Source organism: Propithecus coquereli, unplaced genomic scaffold (genome assembly GCF_000956105.1).
Source record: "Propithecus coquereli isolate 6110/MARCELLA unplaced genomic scaffold, Pcoq_1.0 Scaffold126, whole genome shotgun sequence".
NCBI classification, from domain to species: Eukaryota; Metazoa; Chordata; class Mammalia; order Primates; family Indriidae; genus Propithecus; species Propithecus coquereli.
In genome coordinates this window covers 5,828,730-5,846,944 of record NW_012136747.1, presented here as the reverse complement: position 1 = coordinate 5,846,944, position 18,215 = coordinate 5,828,730, and the positions used below count along the sequence as shown (strand labels likewise).

General features: G+C 55.8%; 1 protein-coding gene across 1 annotated transcript; it reads right to left on the bottom strand.

Annotated features, from left to right (window-relative positions):
- Positions 1-2,782: 2,782 nt before the first annotated feature.
- Positions 2,783-17,745, bottom strand: PVALB (parvalbumin). The gene is made up of 5 exons (XM_012638061.1): positions 17,705-17,745; positions 15,251-15,318; positions 13,426-13,558; positions 12,074-12,183; positions 2,783-2,998 (listed from the first exon to the last, which is right to left on the bottom strand). The coding sequence occupies exons 2-5, from the start codon at positions 15,309-15,311 to the stop codon at positions 2,970-2,972; spliced, it is 333 nt and encodes a 110-aa protein (XP_012493515.1). The 5' UTR covers positions 15,312-15,318; positions 17,705-17,745; the 3' UTR covers positions 2,783-2,969.
- Positions 17,746-18,215: the final 470 nt, after the last annotated feature.

Below are 18,215 nucleotides of genomic sequence, written 5' to 3'. Positions count from 1 at the left end.
GCACCTCCGGGGGAATGGACACACTTGAAGCTCGGACTTGGGGGGGAGGGAGGGTGAGGGCATCATACGTAACCTAATCATCTGTACCCCCATAACATGCTGAAATGAAAAAAAAAAATAAAAGTCAAAAAAAAAAAAAAGAGATGGTGTCTTAGTCTGTTCAGGCTGCTATAACGAAGTACCTTAGAAAGGGTAATTCATAAACAACAGAGGTTTATTGCTCACGGTTCTGGAGGCTGGAAGTCCAAGATCAAGGCACCAGCAGATCTGTGTCTGGTGAGGGCTCTCTGCTTCATAGATGGCTCCTTGCCGCTGTGTCCTCAACATGTCAGAAGGGCAAAGGGCTGATGGCCTCCCCCAGGCCTCTTGCACGAGGGCACAGTCCCCTCCATGAGGGCTTGCTCCCGTGACCTCATCACCTCCCAAAGACCCCGCCTTCTGATGCCATCCTCTTGGTGATTAGAGTGAAGAGGACACAAACCTTCGGATCACAGCAGACGGTGTATGCAAAGTGTCGGCACAAAGGAGGCAGAGGCAGATTTGGAAACCAGCTCTGTCCAGCCCCAAGGCTGCAGCCTGGCACAGTCGCATTCTCCAAGGCCGTGGCTGATGGAGGAGAGAGTCCCAGCCCCGACTTTCCCCCCATCCTTCCCCGCCACTGATCCTTCTCCTGGCTCTCAGACAGTCCAGCCGCGGCACCAGCGATCGTCCCACGCTCTGTGTGGCTGCTCTTACCGAAACCACTCAGGGACCGTTTTGTGTCCCCTCCTCCCAGGCCAAGTTCCCTCTGCCTGCTGCTCTGCACTTCTGTGCGGCCTCGAGGGAATCACCAGCCACGCTGGGTCTCTGTGGCCACATCTGCATCATGATGAGTGGGCCCCAGCACCTTCTGGGGTGCCAGGCCCTGGGATCCAGCCAGGAGCCCAGCGGAGGTGCTTGGCTCTCAGGCATCCATCCCATGGCCTCTGGGAGGGATGGACAGGAATCAGATGGTCACACTTTTTTTTTTCATTTCACTTGCAGGAGAAGTTCAGGGCCTCTAGCCGCAGCTAGGGGTGACCCTCCAGGGTGGTTTTCCTGGGCATGACTAGAACTGAGCCAGGGACAGGGGAGCTGGGGAGGACGGCGGAAACAGAATGAGGGAACAGCCTACATGGACCGGACCGAGGGAGAAGGACTGAGACGGAGGCTGGGTCATGCCTGCAGGAGGGAAGGCTGTGCTTGGGTTTGGGATTTGATTGTATAGACTGGGCAGTCCCTGGACAGTTTTAAGCAGGAGAACAACTTGACCTGATCTACATTTTGAAAAGAGCCCTTGGGCCCTTGGGGGAGAGTGGGTTGGGGAGGGGGCGGGGAGGCCAGGAGACAGGCCAGGAGCTCACTGCCGTGGGCGGGGCGGCTCTCACCAGCTGTCTCTCAGAGTCTGGGAGAAGCCAGGCCGCCTCCACGTGTGAAGGTTCCGGTATACAAAAACACCAACCTGAGTTACAGACAGAGCCTGGAGTACAGCCTCGTTCGAAGGGATGTCCGATGTCCAAATTGGGGACTCTGCAAATGTGCGACCCAGGCCCCTGGCTCTACTGAGTGGTGTGCCCACCCTGACCTGTGACCGGGCTGGATTCTGGTGGTGGCGGAGAGGGGAGAGGAACGGGCTGAGTTGTAGGCGGCAGGAGGAGGAGGGCCTGGCCAGCGACTGCGGGGGTTGGGTCCTGGTTCCACCACTCACACGCTGTGTGACGTTGGGCAAACATTTAAAGTCATTGTGCCTCAGTTCCTTCATCTTCACAGGGCGACAGTAATAGCGCACATTTCACAGGGGCTTGTGCAGAGGGAGTCCTGCCAAGGCCTCAGCGCAGAGTCAGGGCTTGACAAACCGTAGCTACTGTGTTAATGGGACTACATTTGGGGCCTTCTGAGGGAGTGATCGGGAAAGAGAAGCTCTTCTTTTGCTGATATTGCTGAGTGTACACCTCGAGCAGCTGGAGGCGTCTTGCCATCGTGAGGGGAGAGCCTGCCTGAGGACAAATCAGCACAAAGGACAGCAGTGTTCAGAGGCAGGGCAAGAGGGACTTAGTCATGATCATATCATTTGAGACCCTTGATCCAGCTGTTACTGAAGATCTACCCGTTTATTCAGGCACGTAAGCCAATCAAGTCCTTTGTTTTCTTCCTTTCTTGCTTAAGTTACTTTGAGTTAGGATTCTGTCATTTGTAACAAAAAGAGTTTTAATGGGTATCTACCCACCTACCCACCCATCCAACCACACACCCATCCATCCACCTGTCCATTCATCCACCCACCTATCCACCCATCCATCCACCCACCTGCCCATCGACCATCCACTCATCCACCCACCTGCCCATCTGCCATCCACCAATCCATCCACCCATCCACCCACCTGTCCATCCAACATCCACCCATCCATCCATCCATCCATCCATCCATCCACCTGTCCATGCACCCATCCACAGACCAGCATTCAAAGCCCAGCACCAACACACCCTAGCTGGGTGGGCTGAGACACATCACTTCCCCTCCCTTAGATTTAGTTTCTGCATCTGTAAATGGGAGATTCATCACCCTTTATGGGGCAGTTGCAAGGATTACCTGGGTAACCCATGGAGAGTACCATGCTTCATACCAAGTGCAGAGGAAGGGCTCAGTAAATTTCCCCTCCGGCACGTCATTTCTGTCTGTCGAGACCCAGCCCCTGCCCCTCCCCCTCCCCGGGTGCCTGGAAGGCCAACACCCCACTGGGCGGATCCCCCTGAGCAGGCCGAGTCTGGTTGGAACAGCCTTTATTGTTTCTCCAGCATTTTCCAGAAGAACGGTGGTGTCATTCGAGGGCCGAAGGGGACAGGGGGGAGTAAAAAATAACATAAACAAACTGAATAGAAACGCAGGAGGGTGGCAAGAGGGGCAGAGATCGGGTGTTTCGGGCAAGAAGACCTGGGACAGTCAGAGCCTCTTAGCTTTCAGCCACCAGGGTGGAGAATTCTGCAAAAGCAAGGACAAAGGGAAGTGAGTAGAGGCAGATTCGCAAGAGAGACTGTCGACTTCCTCTCGCTTTTGCATCTGCTGCAGGAGACCTGGAGAGCGGGGGTCGGAACAAACGGGTGAATGAATGAAGTGAGACAGGAAGTGACAAGCCTACCACATCTCTTGTTTCATGATGTCATGCCACACACAAAATTATTTTTAATAACTACAACAATAATAGCAATAATAAGTTGCTGTTTGTCATATACCAGGTACTACTGTAAACACTCTATACGCAGCATCTCATTCAACTTTGACAATAATCCCCTACGGCGCTTTTGCCATTATTCCTATGCTACAGACGAGGAGACTGAGGCTCAGAGCCCTGCAATGTTTCTGGACTTCTCTGCTGTTTTTCTCCCCAGGAGACAAGAGAGGACAAGGAATTGCCACCATGTGTCTTTGAGATGCCATGTCCCGGGCACGCCAGGGAGCGGAGGGTCTCAAGTGAGTCCCCATCACCCCCAGAAAATGAGTGTTGTGATGTGGGGGGGAGCACAGGTGGGGGCCCCAGAGTCAGGGGCTCCAGGCCAAGCCGAGCCCTGTTGCTGGAAGGGGACCTCTCCGCGCTTCGGTTCCCTCGTCTGATGGGGGGCGACCAGAGGGGCAGTAATAATTCCTAGTGAGAGACAAATGAAAAACTAGGTGTGCAATGGCTTCCAAAAGGCTGCAGAAAGTATCTGGGCCTCCCTCAAGCGAAGATCCACCCTCCCCAGATTTGTATGGAACATACATGAAAACCTAGCCGTGCAATTTCTTAGTTCTCGCCATTGGACCACGGTTACACAAGCGTTAACGTGCGGGGAAGCTGGGCGGAGGGTGTATGGGGCTCTCTGTGCCATCGTGGCGCTTCTGTAAGTCTACGATTGTTTCCAAATAAAAAAGTGAAAAAAACAAAAAACAACCAAACCAACACGTTACACCACGGAATGACCTGGCCCCGGCCCCAGCCAGGGGAAGGGACTCCTCGCCTTCCTGCGGTTTGGCCTGGGAAACAGACACCACCTCTCCTGTCGGTGTGATGGACACCGACGAGGGGCTCCCCAGGGCTGCAGGGTCAGCATTCTGGATGATTCCGGACCTCTGGAGTTTCCCACACCTCTTAACTCAGACCCTCTGCCCACCCTGCCGTCTACTCGGAAGCAGCTGGGACATCACCAGGGCCACATGTCCTGGCTTTTTGCAGAGAACACAGGATTCTCATTCTCTCCCCGCAGAACCTTGAACAGGACATTTGGTGGACAAACCGAGGGCAGGGACCCCTCTTCTGTGCCTCTGTGCGTGCCTCAGGGCAGAGCTCTCAGGAGCCAGCCACTTAACTAACACCTCCTACCAACACGCCTCCTCCAAGATGCCCAGGTCTTTCCTTAGAGGAAAACAAATGACCAAAGACCCTGCAAAGTCTAGGTCACCTGATTTGGCAGTAGGCAGGGTCCTGGGTGGGGAGCAGGTGCTGGAGGACAGAGCTCTAGTCTTGGTTCTGCCATCCACTCGTGACCTTGGACAAGATGCCTCACCCTCCCTGGTCTTGGTTTTCTTATCAGTGAGGTGTTGGGTCTAGAAGATGTCCTTTCAACTCTTACGCGGTGTTTAAGCAAAGAAGCGGGGGGGGGGGGGCGGGGGGGGCAACTCCCAGCTCCCACTTCTTGCTGCCGTGACCTTCGACTAGATGCATCATCTCACTGTGCCTCAGTTTCCTCATCTGTAAAATGAAGCTCACGATGGTACTACTTCCAAGGGTCGCTCAGAGGAGCCAGCAGCAACGCTCGCACGGGCCGGATGCGTAGCAAGCTCTCAGCCTCTGGCAGCCGCTGCAATCAAGTCGCTTTGAAACCAAGCCTGTGAAACGCCTGGCACTGCCTGCCGTGGGGGCGGGGGCCCTGCAAACGGTAGCACAACCTTTATTTGTTAGCGTCATTGTCCTTGTTGCTATCGTTTGTCTCCATTCACCCCTACCATTCCCTGCCTCCACCTTGGCACCTGCCTACAACCTTCCAGCAACCCTGGAGCTGGGTCTCAATCTTGTTCCCTCACTCCCTGGCTGGGTGGCCATAGGTCACTACTTTACCTCTCTGAGCCTCAGTTTTCTCATTTGTAAAGTGGGTATAATAATGCTTACTTGCACGGCTGTTGGAAAGACCAGATGAGAAAATACAGAAAGATGCTTGGCACACAGTTGGTGGCTTATATGTGTTAGTTCCACCTCCCTTGACTCTTCCTACCACACCTGACACAGGTTGGAGCTTTGAAAAAACAATAACCACAAAACCCTGAAATCAACAAGGACAAGGAAGATATAAACAGAGGACCTGGGAAGCCTTACTAGCAACCAGCTGACCTGGTACGAATTTTCAATACTATCTACCCCACGAAGTGAGAATCCCATCTCCAGCCCCTCCATCCCTGGAAATGCAGCCTCTGAGCCTCAGTTTCTTCATCTTTAAAATGGGGACACTGAGAATATCTCCTCATGGGGTTATGGGAAGGACAACATGAGCCAATGGACGAGGATGCCCAGTACAGTGCCTGGCACACAGTGGGAACAGAATTCAATGAACTCGTAATGTTGAGGTATGAGGGAGAATGTTCCTTTGGAGAGATCCAGAACATTCTTCCTTCTGTAAGACATGTGAGTACAGCACTACCTTTGCAGTTGGAAACTGGCTCAAGGCCCCCTGGGGCCAGCTTGCTGACGTCTTCATTGTCCCATCAGAAAGAGACAGAGAAGGCAGGGATGGGGGTGGGAGGGAGGCTCAGAGGACCAGACGATTCTGTTCTTTTCCTTCCCTTAAGAAACTGAAATTAGCCTAATTAGGTCTGCCCTTGTCTGGGCTGCTGCGGGGATTGGACAAATTTAGAAGCTATTGACAGGTGAGCCCGGCACACACTGGTAGCCCACAGCGAAACTGAGCCGGCCATTGAGTCAGCGGCTGGAAGGCTCTTTCCTTCCCTCTGTCGTGAGGACCAGCACGAAGGACCCAGCCTCCTGGTTTATCACCTCGCCTCTAAATAGCTCCCGGGCTCGGTTTCTTATAAATTAGTATCGCAAACAGGGATCACCTTCCCATCTCAGAGAACCGGGAGGCAGGGTCATTCAGGGCCAAGCTAGACAGCCGCAAGGAGGTGGCGTAGACAGTCCTGGGTGTCTGCTCTGTGTCAGACACTGCCTGGTGCGCCACCCGTTGGCTTTCTTATCTTCGTTTTATTTATAGAGAAACTGAGGCTGAGAGTCATTCAGCGAGGAAGATTCTAACTCGGGCATGGCTCGTGCCAGCCTGTTTCTCCTTCTCGAAGGTTGGAGGTTAAGGGCTCTGCGCTCAGCTCAAGCTGTAACCCCCAGAGGAGAAGGAGAGGGACGCGTGGATGGCGAACGTCTTCAGCTGCTCCCTTTTACAGGAGGCCGGTTACGTAAGGAGGGCGGCTTCCTCTCCCCTTGCTAAACCTTATCTAGCGCAGCATAAGGCCGGAGCTCGGGAAAGTCCACGCGGGAATAAAAAGGAGCAGATTGCTAAGCACAGAAGCCATTTATAACTCCAGCGTCTCAGCTCGGCTCGGGGGAGGAGCTGGCGGAGTCAGGAGACCCAGGTCCCGTTCGGCCAAGGACTCGCTGTGTGACTTTGGCACTTAACTGGGCCTCAGTTTCTCATCTCTCAGTAGGGATAACGGTGTCCCCTTGACCTCATTAGGCTGGTGCGAGGGCACAGTGAGATGGGACAAAGGATCGTACACCTTAGGGCTCTGCCATCAGGACTGTGGGCTGGCCCCGATGTGCATACCCTGTCCGGCTTGGAAACCGGATCCCACGGGGGCTGAAGGGCTGGAATCACCGGGCGGCAGGGAGCGTCTCCCCCCATCCCTCTCACTTTTCTCCCATTTTGGGCGCACTCTCACTTCCATGGAGGATTGGGGTTCCACCACTTTCAAAGGGTTTTGAGGTGGCTTACAAGCAAAAACATTCACACAGAACCAGAGGAAAGGAATCATTTCCAGAACATTCACTTCATTCGAGCAAGAACCCTGGCAGGTGGGTATTTTCTCCCTGCCTTCCAGATGAGGACGTGGGTGTCCTCCGAGAGGAAAAGGTACAGCCATTCACACAGCTGGTACCATGTGTTTGGCAGGTTCTGTTTCCGAGGGGCTCAGGTGTCCCGCTGCAGCCCGAGGGCTTCCTCCACCGATGGTTAATAGGCTACTTAAGGATAAAAGAGAACAGATTTTGCCAGGGGGAAGCAGAAAAGGCAATGCCTTCAGGCATGTGAGTGGCGCAGCCTGCCACGGTCAGGCAGTAATTATGACTACGTTTTTCAGCAACAGAAGCAAAAAGCAAACCGCAGGCTTTTTAATTGGCATAGGCTTAAAGCCTAGGAAAGTGGATCCGCCACCAGGAATGGATTTCAGGGACAGTGTAGCTAGGATCGCGTGCACGCATGTGTGTGTGTGTCAGGTGGGCAGGTCTTTTCTCCAGCACTGGGGGTAATAGCGAGACATTAGAGGTCAGGGCTTGAAATGGGCCCCAATGCTTGGTAGCAAGTTGCTCTGCCCCCCCAGGCCTCAGTTTCCTTGTCTGTACAGGTAATAAAGGAGGAGCTGTTGTGAGGTTTGAATGAGCTGAAAGAAGCAAGGCCTGTGTGCAGGACTTGGCAGGACGTGGGCGTGGAAGCTGACCTTGATTCCTGCCGGCCTGCGCACACTGGATTTGGAGAGCCTGGGCCGGGGACACACGCCTGAGTGAAGCGGGATCCCAGATGGTCCTGGCTAGACCACCGAGCCTCACTCCCGGCTCTGCAAAGGAGTGCCCCCGGGCATGTTACTTAAACTCTCGGTGCCTCAGTTTCCTCCCTTGTAAAACAGGGACAATGATGGCATCTGCTTCCTAGGATTATTTATCGTAAGGCAGTGGTTCTCAAAGTGTGGTTCCCCAGACCCTCACCACCACCTGCTAACTTGATAGAAATGCAAAAGCCTGGGCTCCGCCTAAGGAATCAGGGGTGGGGGCAGCCATCTGTGTTGGAAAGGCCCTCCAGGGGATTCTGAGAGCTGCCCCAGTTTGAGGCCGTTGTTGTGGAGGTGAAGTACCGGAAGGGACCTGCTACTCAGCATCCTGCCTGCTTTTGTTCCCGGGCTTTGTAACTGCAGCTGAGCTTTTTGGCACCTTTCTCCTCTTTGGAGTTTCCTTCTCCTTTTCTGCCTTAAAATCCCCCTTTACCGGCCCTGCAGCAGCTTTTCAGGGTGGCCTTTGAGAATCAATCAACCACATCTATAAAAGTCTTCGAGCTTCCTGGAAGTAGTTGCCCCAGAGACAGGAATGTAAAAGGTTATTATTAGAACTTTATCTTCCTACCCCCTCCTTTTAATACAGGATCTTAAAGCACCTGTAAGTGTTATTCACCTTCAAAAGGACAAACAGGGCTGGGAGCAGAGCAGTCCCTGGTTCTGGGCTCCCCCAGCACCTGCGGCACGCAAGTGCCCAGCCCGTATGTGTCTGCAGCCTTGGCCGGCAGACTGCTCTCCCTACCCACAGGTGCTGTGCCTCCTCCTCCCTGCATCCCCAGAGCTGGACGCACGTTCATTCGTTCATTCGATAACAAACTTTTCTTGTTCTGCCACTCCGTGCCAAGCCCTCTCCTAGGCTGTGGGGCAAAGTTCCTGCTCTGTGGAGCTGACAGCCTAGTGGGCGGAGACAAACAAGCAATAAGTCCATAAATAAAATCACCTTATGGTAGATGCTCACCAAACTTCAAATGAATAAATGAATGAATGAGTGACGCAGGCAGCTCAGGTCATGGGCTTTGGAGCCCATCTCAGGCTTGGCCTCAGATCCTGACCGGTTCTCTCCCCAGCCTGGGGGTTTAGGCAAAGCCTCAGCCCCTCTGAGCCTCGGCGTCCTCGTCTACAAAGAGGGAACAGTCACAGTATCCATCTCAAAGACAGCTAGGAGGATTGAATGAGTGAGGTGCTAAGCGCAGTGCCTGGCATGCGCTGAATGCCCCACAAAGTTAGACGCTGTTGCTGTCATCATTCACGGTCGCACAGCTGAGCCTAAGTACCCAACTGGTCCTCTGTGGAGAGATTTATCCACCGGGACATCTGCGAAATCCCAGAGCTGGAATGGACCCCAGTGATCGGCTAGTGAGCTGACCCCTGGTTTTAAAGACTGGGCACCTAAAGGTCAGTTAAAGGTCAGAGGGGTCCCATGACTTGCCCCAGGTCCCCCGGGCGTTGAAGGCATCCTCCTGCTGGAAGGTGGGGCGCAGACCCTCTGGCCTTTACGGGGAGCCGGCAGCAAAGCAGCGCATCTGGAGCAGAACCTGCTGCGTCCTGCAAAGGGCTCTGCCTCCTATTTGGCCACCTACGGGGCACCACCACACCTGCCCCTCCTGTGCTTAGGGGTGGAAGTGGGGGAGGGGCGTCCGCACTCGTGCATTTCATCTCTTGCCCACAAGCTTGATGGAGGCCTGCACAGTGCTGTCAGGTAGATCTGGGCTTAAATCCTGGCCCTGGTGCTTGCTGGCAGTGTGACCTTGGGCCCCCTGAGCTGCTCTTTCTGCACCTGCACCTGTGTCCTCTGTCATCCCAAGGTCAAACGAGGTGACACTTGTACAGAGCCCAGCACTGGACTGTACACACATTACAGGCCCAGTAATAAATCTCCCCTCTCACCCTCTGCAAACCAGTCATCTTGCCCGTTTCTGAACACACCCTAAACTTTCCAACCTTTGCTGGTGCCAACGCCTTGCCCGGACCTCCCTCTCTCCGCCCCTCCCAGCCTCCTGCCCACAGCCTCCAAATCTGCACAGTGCCCACTGTCTGCCCTGTCTGCCTCTGCCTGGCAGTACCATTTGTTTTTGTATATATACATAGAACTGCAAGCAGTGTGCAGACAGAATAAAAATAGTATCGCAGCTGCCATTTATTGAGCACTTACTATGTGCCGGGCGCTGCACTCAGCACTCCCCTGTTATCATGCCAGTTTACAGGTGAGGAGGCCAGGGCTCAGGGTCACGGAGCTGCTGACCAGGGCACCTAGCCAGAAAATGGACTTGATTCATCTCAGAAAACATCTGCTGGCTCTGCTGGAAGAGTTTACTTGTCACTTTAAGATCTGAGTGCAGCAAATGGGGGCGAGGGGGCGGGGAGGCAGGGAACCGGGCCAGGGTCTGGCTGGTTTCAGGTGGTCATTTAGGTTGTCTGGAGCAGCCAGCCGTGAAGACCCTGCCAGGGCTTCCGAGCTGTGGCATATTGGCTGCACTTGAAAATGGGAGGCAGGTCTGGAGCCCTGGGTTGGGGTCACAGTGGGAGGCAGAACTTGGCAGGGTGCAGAGGTCTGATGAGTGGTTTGGTGAGGACGGGGGCACAGGGGGAGGATCTGCCACTCACCAGAACCCAGGAGCAGCCAAGCCACCAATGCCCCCCACACACCCTCCGCTCCAATGCTTTAAAAGCACCTCCCTCCCTCCCACACAAGAAGGGCGGCCGGCATCAGATGGCCGGGGGACTCCCTGCATCAGATCTTGGTAGAGATTCTGCATTCTTGTACTTTAATAAACTTAGACTCACTTTCAGAATCTTGTACCCTTCCCAAAGCAATTTTCTGTCTGCAGACACTAAATTTTCACCACGAGCCCAAACAGGCCTTGGGAAAAGTTTGTGCAACCATTTGCCAGGCAAGGGAACCTCGGTGTGGAGAGGTGGTGCGTTCAAGGTCACGGCTGGCGAGGGGCAGAGAGTATGAGGGTCTGGACTTTACGCTCAGGTGGCAGATGTTGATTAAGTACCTGCTTTGGGTCAGCTATCGGCTGGATACTGGGGATAAAAGGATGAATGCAACCCCGTCCCTTTTAGAAAATTAGTTAACAAACACATATATAGCATTTACTCTGTGCCAGACACCGCTCTAAGCATTGTACATATTAACACACCTAATCCTCATGACCACTCTCTGAGATAAGAACTATCGTTATCCTTAGTTCAGAGATGAGAAAACTGAGGCCCAGAGTAGTTATGTAAATGGCCCAAGGTCACACAGCTAGAAAGTGGCAGGACTGGGATTTGAACCCAGGCAGTCTGGGACCAGAGGCCAAGCACCTACACAATTTTCCCTGAGATTGGCAGAAAGGACCGTCAGGAGGACAGATGGTGGCATAGCATGCTGCAAAGACGCATGCAGACCTGGTTCTAAAGCCCTGCTCTACCACTGCATCCCAGCTCTCCGAACTAGGCTAAGCACCTTTGATGTCCACGTGCCCACCTGCAAAGTGACTGCCAAGCATGTCACGATGCTAAGGGACATCACGGTGCTGGAATGCGCACCACGAATGCCAGGCAGAGCCCAGTGGAGAAGGACGTGGGATGGTGAGCCAGCAGCCCCTTGCCTATGCTAACAGCAAAGCTTGAAATGTAAGGTAGGACCAGGTATTCCCCTTCCAAATTCCCAGCTGATTCCTGGCTGGCTGTTTTTCCTGGCTCGCCTACGACAGTGGAATGGTATACTTGAGTGAAGCCAAAATAGGTTTTGAGACTTGAGGTTATGGGACACCAGGACACGATTCCGAGAAGGACAGGAGATAAGGAATTTCCATTCCCAGGATCAGAGAACGTGAGAGGCAGAGGGTCCTTGGGGATCAGCTGGCCTCATCTCCTCAGGTTACAGATGGGAGACGGAGGCCCAGTGGATGGGAAACACTGCCCAGGGTCACACAGCCAGTGTGGGCACAGCCCAGACAAGTAGCTACACAAAGGTGCAGGCAAAGCTCAGGGAAAATCCCAAATTCTCTTGCGTCCATACGCAGCGGAGAAAAAAAAGAGAACTACTTCCTTTTGGGTTGTTCAAATCTAGTAAAATATATCAGTTTTTCTTTGCCTGGTGTATGTGACAGAGCTCTCAGACCTAATGGATGGCCTTTCTTCTTCTCATCTTGGAGAATAGGGGGCCCTTTATCTCCCCCTTCCTTGTGACAGACACGGCTTGAAACTTTCAGCATCCAAATATCCCGAGACCCGCCATATGCGCAGACCCCGGTCATGGCTACCTACCGTCAACCCCGATTTTGCCGTCCCCATCCTTGTCTCCGGCAGCCATCAGCGTCTTGGTTTCTTTAGCAGACAGGTCTCTGGCGTCTGGAGAGAAGCCCTTTAGGATGAATCTGGAGGAGGAAAGGGAGAAAGTCGGCTGAGATCACTCGCAGGAACACCGCATGGTGGTGGGCTGGCATCTGCGCAGGGGAAGGGGGACGCTGGGACAGGCAGCAAGCGTGGCGCGCATGCAGCCACGCTGCGCCAGGTAGCCTGGTCGGTGGCTGTGCCTTCCTGGGTGCGTGTGCAAGGAAGGACAGGCTGTCCTCAGAGAAGGGTCTATCCCACCTCAGGCGGTACACCTGCGTTTGTAATCTATTCAACAAATATCTGCTAAGTGTCTTCTCTGTGTCAAGGATCTGCTGGAAACTGGGGGCATGGTGGTGATCTTAGGAAGGAACTGAGGAAGTGGGGAGGAGGCCGAGTGCTCTGAGAGAGACCTCATGGTGTGATGGACACAGTGAAGGAGGATGCAGAAAGGGGTGCTTGGGGGCTGCAGCCACCCACTTGGGTGAGCGAGGGGTCGGGGGAGGCTCCCTGGACAGGGGGACGCCTGGAGGCCGGGGTAGCCAGCCTCAGTGGCTGTGCGCACGTGTGAGTGGGTAGAAGGAGAAGGTTCAGAGGGTACCCTCGTGAGATGGTTTGGGAGAGACAGAGAATGGGCATGGAGCCCTCTGTCCACACCCTCCTCTTCTCTTATTGACAAAATCCAAGGCAGTCTTGGCCAGAGGGTGACAGAAGGCACAGCTGGGTCGGCAGACGTGCCAGGTGGCCAAAGGGTGTTATGATGATGAGAGGTGTCTTTGCTGATGCGGTTTGCACTTTCTTAAGCATAGCCTGCCCCCCCTCTGCTTTGCTCCAAGAATCCCTGAAAACCCAAAGCTAGCTCTGCATCCCAGCTGGCCCAGACATTGCTCCCAGCAGCGCTAGTACCGAAGGGGTGGGGTCTGCATGATGCTGGAAGGTGCCTTTTAGACAAATGAAAATCAATGAAATACTCAAATGAGTGTTTTCTTCCTTGCCTGTGGTATCAGGCAGCAAGAAAAACTGCCTCTTCATTTGTATTAAATTATTAAGTAGCATCATTCCATTAGCAATATTAAGTGGCTATAATTTAACCTAGTTAGTTGCACTGTTAGATGAGGGTTTTGCTCTTCGGAAGCAGCAGCGCTGGGAAGCGTTTCCCCCTGGCTTTTGGAGTGTGAGCCCTGGGGTCACCACGGTTATTCTCAGTGAAGGTTGCAGAGAGAAGGGCAGGTGTGATGGGAACTTGAACAACAGCCCCAAGCCCCAGTCCCCTCCCCGCAGCTTACCCCAGCTCATCTTCCTCGATGAAGCCACTCTTGTCTTTATCCAGGATGTGGAACACCTTCTTCACGTCGTCCGCGCTTTTTTTCTTCAGGCCAACCATTTGGAAGAACTTTTTGTGGTCGAAGGAGTCGGTGGCTGTCAGGGGAAGAGCAGAGTCAAATGAGGACCAGGAAGAGACAGTAGAGAAGGGCGGGAAGTGGGGGATGTCGCAGCATTTGTTGATGGACTCCCACGTGCCAGCGACGGGAATGGGAGCAACGCTCCTCCATCCCGGCCAGGGGAGGATGCTCTATCCAAGGTCACCAGCCGGAGGTGGAAGAGGTGGTCTCACACCCAGACCTCCCTGGCTCTCGAGCCTGCTCCCCGTTTCCACTGCACCGTTCCCTAGTGGGGGCAGCACCTAAGCCCCAACCCGAGACTTCCGTTCCCTCGAAAACCTTGTGTCCACGAAGCCTTTTGGGTGTGGCTGGGTGGGAGTGGGCCGGGGAGTCGAAGGTGGTGTGACCATGGTGAGTGTCTGTTGGAGTTGCAGGGAGGAGGGTCAACCTTCTTTCCTGATCACAGACCGTTGCCAGAAAAATCAACATAGAAAGGACAAGTTTCTCCCAAGGTCATACAGTGGGAGGAGGGGAGGACCCAGAAGTCCTGGCTTTGCTGCAGAAATCCATTCCAGTGGTAGTGGGGGGGGGTGACGGAAGGCTCCCCAGGAATTTCCAGTTAAGTTTCTTCTCATGGGTAGCCAGGCGGGCTCAAGGGGAAGGGGGTGGGTTATCGCAGCACCCTGAGTGGGGGGCTTCCCAGAGGTTCTTGTGTGCAGGGGAGGGGCGCCAAGCAGAAAGGAAATGGGGGTCCCTCCCTCCTCCCAATTTTCTATGTCTTGAGTTCATTCTTCAGAACACCTGGGAAAGGGTACAGTGTTAGATTGTGTATCTTATGTACGTATGTGTGTGTGGGGGGGGAGAGCTCTTGGGAAGGAAAATTGCCCTGTCTGCCTCTGACACTAGGGTGGGAGACCAAGACCTGGAGGCGACCCCAGTTCTAACACCCCTTCTGCCGGGCTAAGTGACCTTGGGCAAGTCTCTCATCCTCTCTGTGCCGGTCCCCTGGTTTCCCCATCTGGGCGATGGGAAGGAGGAAGGCTGGCAGCTAAGCCCTGAAGTCCCGGGCAGCTCCCGAGAAGTGAGGCTGCCGTTCTCCTCCCATGCCCGCCTCAGAGGCTGGAAGGCGCTGAGGATGCTCGGTGCAGGGTTGGGCAGAGCTGAGCGCCGGCTCCAGAAGGTCACCTCGTCTGCAAGTCCGTCAGAGGAGAGGGGTTCTGAGCCCCAGGAGGGAATTCAGGCAGTCGGGGGCCAACAACTGCCTCGGCTGGAAAAGTCCTGTCCGGAATGGGGGTCCAGGAAAGGGATTGCTTGGAGAGGACTGCAGCCTGCAGCCCCTCCGCGCGCCTTAAAGGAAAAGTCCAGCGCGCGCACGAGGACCCTGGAGGTCCCTCCTCCGACCCTGGTCTTTGCCCTTGGTCTGGGACCCTGAGTCCTCCCAGCCTGGCCACGCCGGACCCTGAGTCCTCCCGGCTTTCGGCGCCCGCAAGTTTCTGTTGCTCCGGCAGGGCGCTGGCTTCCCCGGCCGCTCCCTGTGCCAAGTCCCGCCCGGACGGAGTTTGGGGACTGCTGAGGACACCCCCGCCCGGACCCCGCAGGCGTCCGGCCGGCTGGATGCGTGGGCAGAAAAGCACCAGGAAGGACCCGGGGGCGGCCGCAGACCTACAAGGTGCAGGGGCGAGGGCGGTGGACGCGGGGAGAGGGGTGAGGAGGGGAGCGTGCTGCTCACCCGTAAAGGCTCCCACTGCCTTCTTGATGTCCTCAGCGCTGAGCAAGTCTGTCATCGCCATCCTGCAACTGTTTGAGCGGGCAGAGCAAGTGCGAAAAGATTAAAAAGTGCTTTTCTCATCATTTCTGCTCATATGACCAGCGCTGCAGTGCTGCGCGCCGCCCGCCCGGCCTGGCACCGCGCCAGGGTCGCTGGGCTCTGCGCGCCGCCGGGACGGCTCAGTCCAGCCGCGCCGCCGAGCAGCGCGGGCCGCGGGCGGGAGGGCGCCCGCCTGCCCCAGCTCCGGCTCCGGCTCCCCGCTCCGGCTCCCCGCTCCTACTCCCCGCACCTGCTCCCGGTGGTCCTCGGGATCCCGGGGGCTGAGGCCAGGGCACGAGGGGAAGGGGCCACCTCTGGAATTTAGGGAGCGCCCGCGTCACCGCTGGGTCTGGAGAGTCCTCCTGCCGTCAGGGCAAGCAGGAGGCGCGGGGTCTCTGACCTGGGCACCTCGGAGGCTGTCCTGCAGCGCGGGGAGGATACTGGACCGGCAGGCGCCAGCCCGCACCCCCGTGGGCTCCTCAGCCCTGCTCCCCTTTTCTCTCCGTTCCTACCTCCGCCTTTGCTCTGATCTGTCCTGGATGCAAATTTATGCTGCAAAATCTGAGTGCTGAGGTCGTGAAACCTGACCCACTGGTCCCGGGGAGAGGGTGGCAGGCACAGGGACAGGCAGGAGCTGCTGGGGCCCTTTGCGGTTACCCCGTACCACATCTGGCCAGAGATGTGCATTCGGAAACCTGACTTTATTTATTTACTTATTTAATTTTTTTGCTGACTTAGCTGTCTACTAACTACTTGCTTTCCTGGTCTCCTGGGCCCCAGGGGAGGGGGCGTGCAGACTCTCCCCACTCCCATACACTGTGGGAGGGAAGGGCGGGGAGCTACTGGGAATCTCTATGCACCTTCCTAGAAGTCCCTGTGCATGTTTGGGGTGAGGGTGGCCCCATCCCACCAAACTTTCTAGACCGATTGAGCAGGCTTGGGGGTGGGCACTGCGCTTTTGGGAATGTGACACACCTGTCTTTACGGAGCCGGAGACTAGTTACATTCTTCCCCGTGATCCCACGAGGATCCAGCTGCGACAAGCTACCTCTAGAGCCTGTGAGTGCCGGTCAGGGAGGCAGGAGGCCTGGGTCCTAGATCTTGGGCTGTACTAAGTCCCTGCGTGACCTTGGCTTGTGACCTTCTTTTCTGGGCTTCTGTCTCCCTCTATTGTGTTAGATGGATGGTCTCTTCTAGTGGGACCTGGGGACTCCAACTTAAGGTGTGGGCAAGTAGGCAGGGGCTGGGATGGTGGTGGCCCTTGTGGTGGGGACCAGAGAGAGCTGCTTAGCTGCCTAGTCAGTCCCTCAAGTTCCCTGGCGCTCCCTGTCAACACTGTCTCTCCTGCTCAGCCTTGGATGGCTGCCCTTCCTGGGAACCTTAGGATGCCGCTGCTGGCTCCTGCTGCCCCCTCCCTGTGAGTCAGCTCCTTTGGGCAGCAGCCCGCCAGCTGGCTTCCAAGGGGCCGAACCCGCAGCTCCGACCTGCTATCTCTCAGCTCGAGGCCTTCCCAGGAGCCCCTGGCTGCCCTGGTCCCTGCCGCCTCTGCCCCTTGACCCCGGCTGGGGCCACTGACTCCGACACACTGAGCTTCTGTTCTGTCGTTTTAGCTCCCAGGGTCAGCTCACTACGGGGGCCTAGCTGGAGAGTCTGTTCTCCCAGCTGAGGGACCCTTATGCTACATTGGTAGGGAAACTGAGTCCGGATGGTCATGACTGGCCTAAGGAGACGCAGTGAGACAGTGGCGGATAAGGACCCACTCCCAGCTCTACTGACTTGGAGTTCGGTGACCCTCCCGGTGGCCTCCCTGGTGCCCAGGACCCAGCTCTAAGTCCCACGCATCTGAGCCACATGGTGGCTCCTGAAGAGTCCCCAAACACTGACCCTGTGGCAAAGTCGGGAGCTGCGACAGAGACCTACTCTTCTCTCTCCTCCCTGCAGCCCTCCCTGCTGCTGAGCCCTCCCATCAACCTGACACCCTCTCTGGGCCTGAGCCCCCCCGGCTGGAGAATCAGACAAGGTTGTCAGGTCACCCATCAGCCCTCGGTAGAACTCTTCCAGAATCCTCTGCCCTCTGGGTCCCCTCTGATGGCATCGCCAGAGTCCACAGATGTCTGGCTCCACCCCTCTGGTTCCACAGATGGGGAGTCTGAGGCCCAGCCAGGGAGAAAGAGTTGTCCCTAGCCATGCCAGGAGTCAGGGGAAGAACCCAGGAATTCTTACTCTCAGCCCTGGACTCCACAGTTGCCTGGCTTTGAGCATCGCCACCCCCATCCCTGGGGCACTGAGGGAAGGGGAGATGTGGCTGTCCCTTCCAGCTGGCCTCATCCTGCGGCATCCCTCTGTCCTCCTCCAACCTCAGTAGCTGCCACTCACCTGGGGTGGGGGTGGAGGGATGGAAGCTGCTGCAAGGCTGGGCTGGTGGGAGTTCCTGTTGGGAGGTGAGCCTGGCGGTGGGACGGCCACCTATATAGGCTTCTGCCCTGGCTATTTTGGGAGGTGGCGCCCCCCCAGCCCCCAGCCCCCTCCCCTTCCGGTGTCAGGTACTCCCCAGCCGTGGTGCTGGGTGTCTGTATCACATTCACTCTCCCCGGGCCCATCAAGCCAGGCCTATTAATAACCCCTGGCCCCTGCCTCCCTCCGGCTCCCAAAGTCGAGGCTCAGGCAGGGCTCGCCTCTTCCACGAAGTCTTCCATGACCACTCTAGAAGGCAGCAACATTTCCTTCCTCAAAATCCTGCAAGGAAAGGAAGAGAAAAGGCAAGGGAAAAAATGGAACAAGAATTGTCCTTTGTGCACGAGACTGGGCCGGGTCCTCTGCATCCACCGTCTTCTCACTACAGCCTTGCCATGCAGCCCCAGCTGCTCTCGCACAGATCAGGAAACAG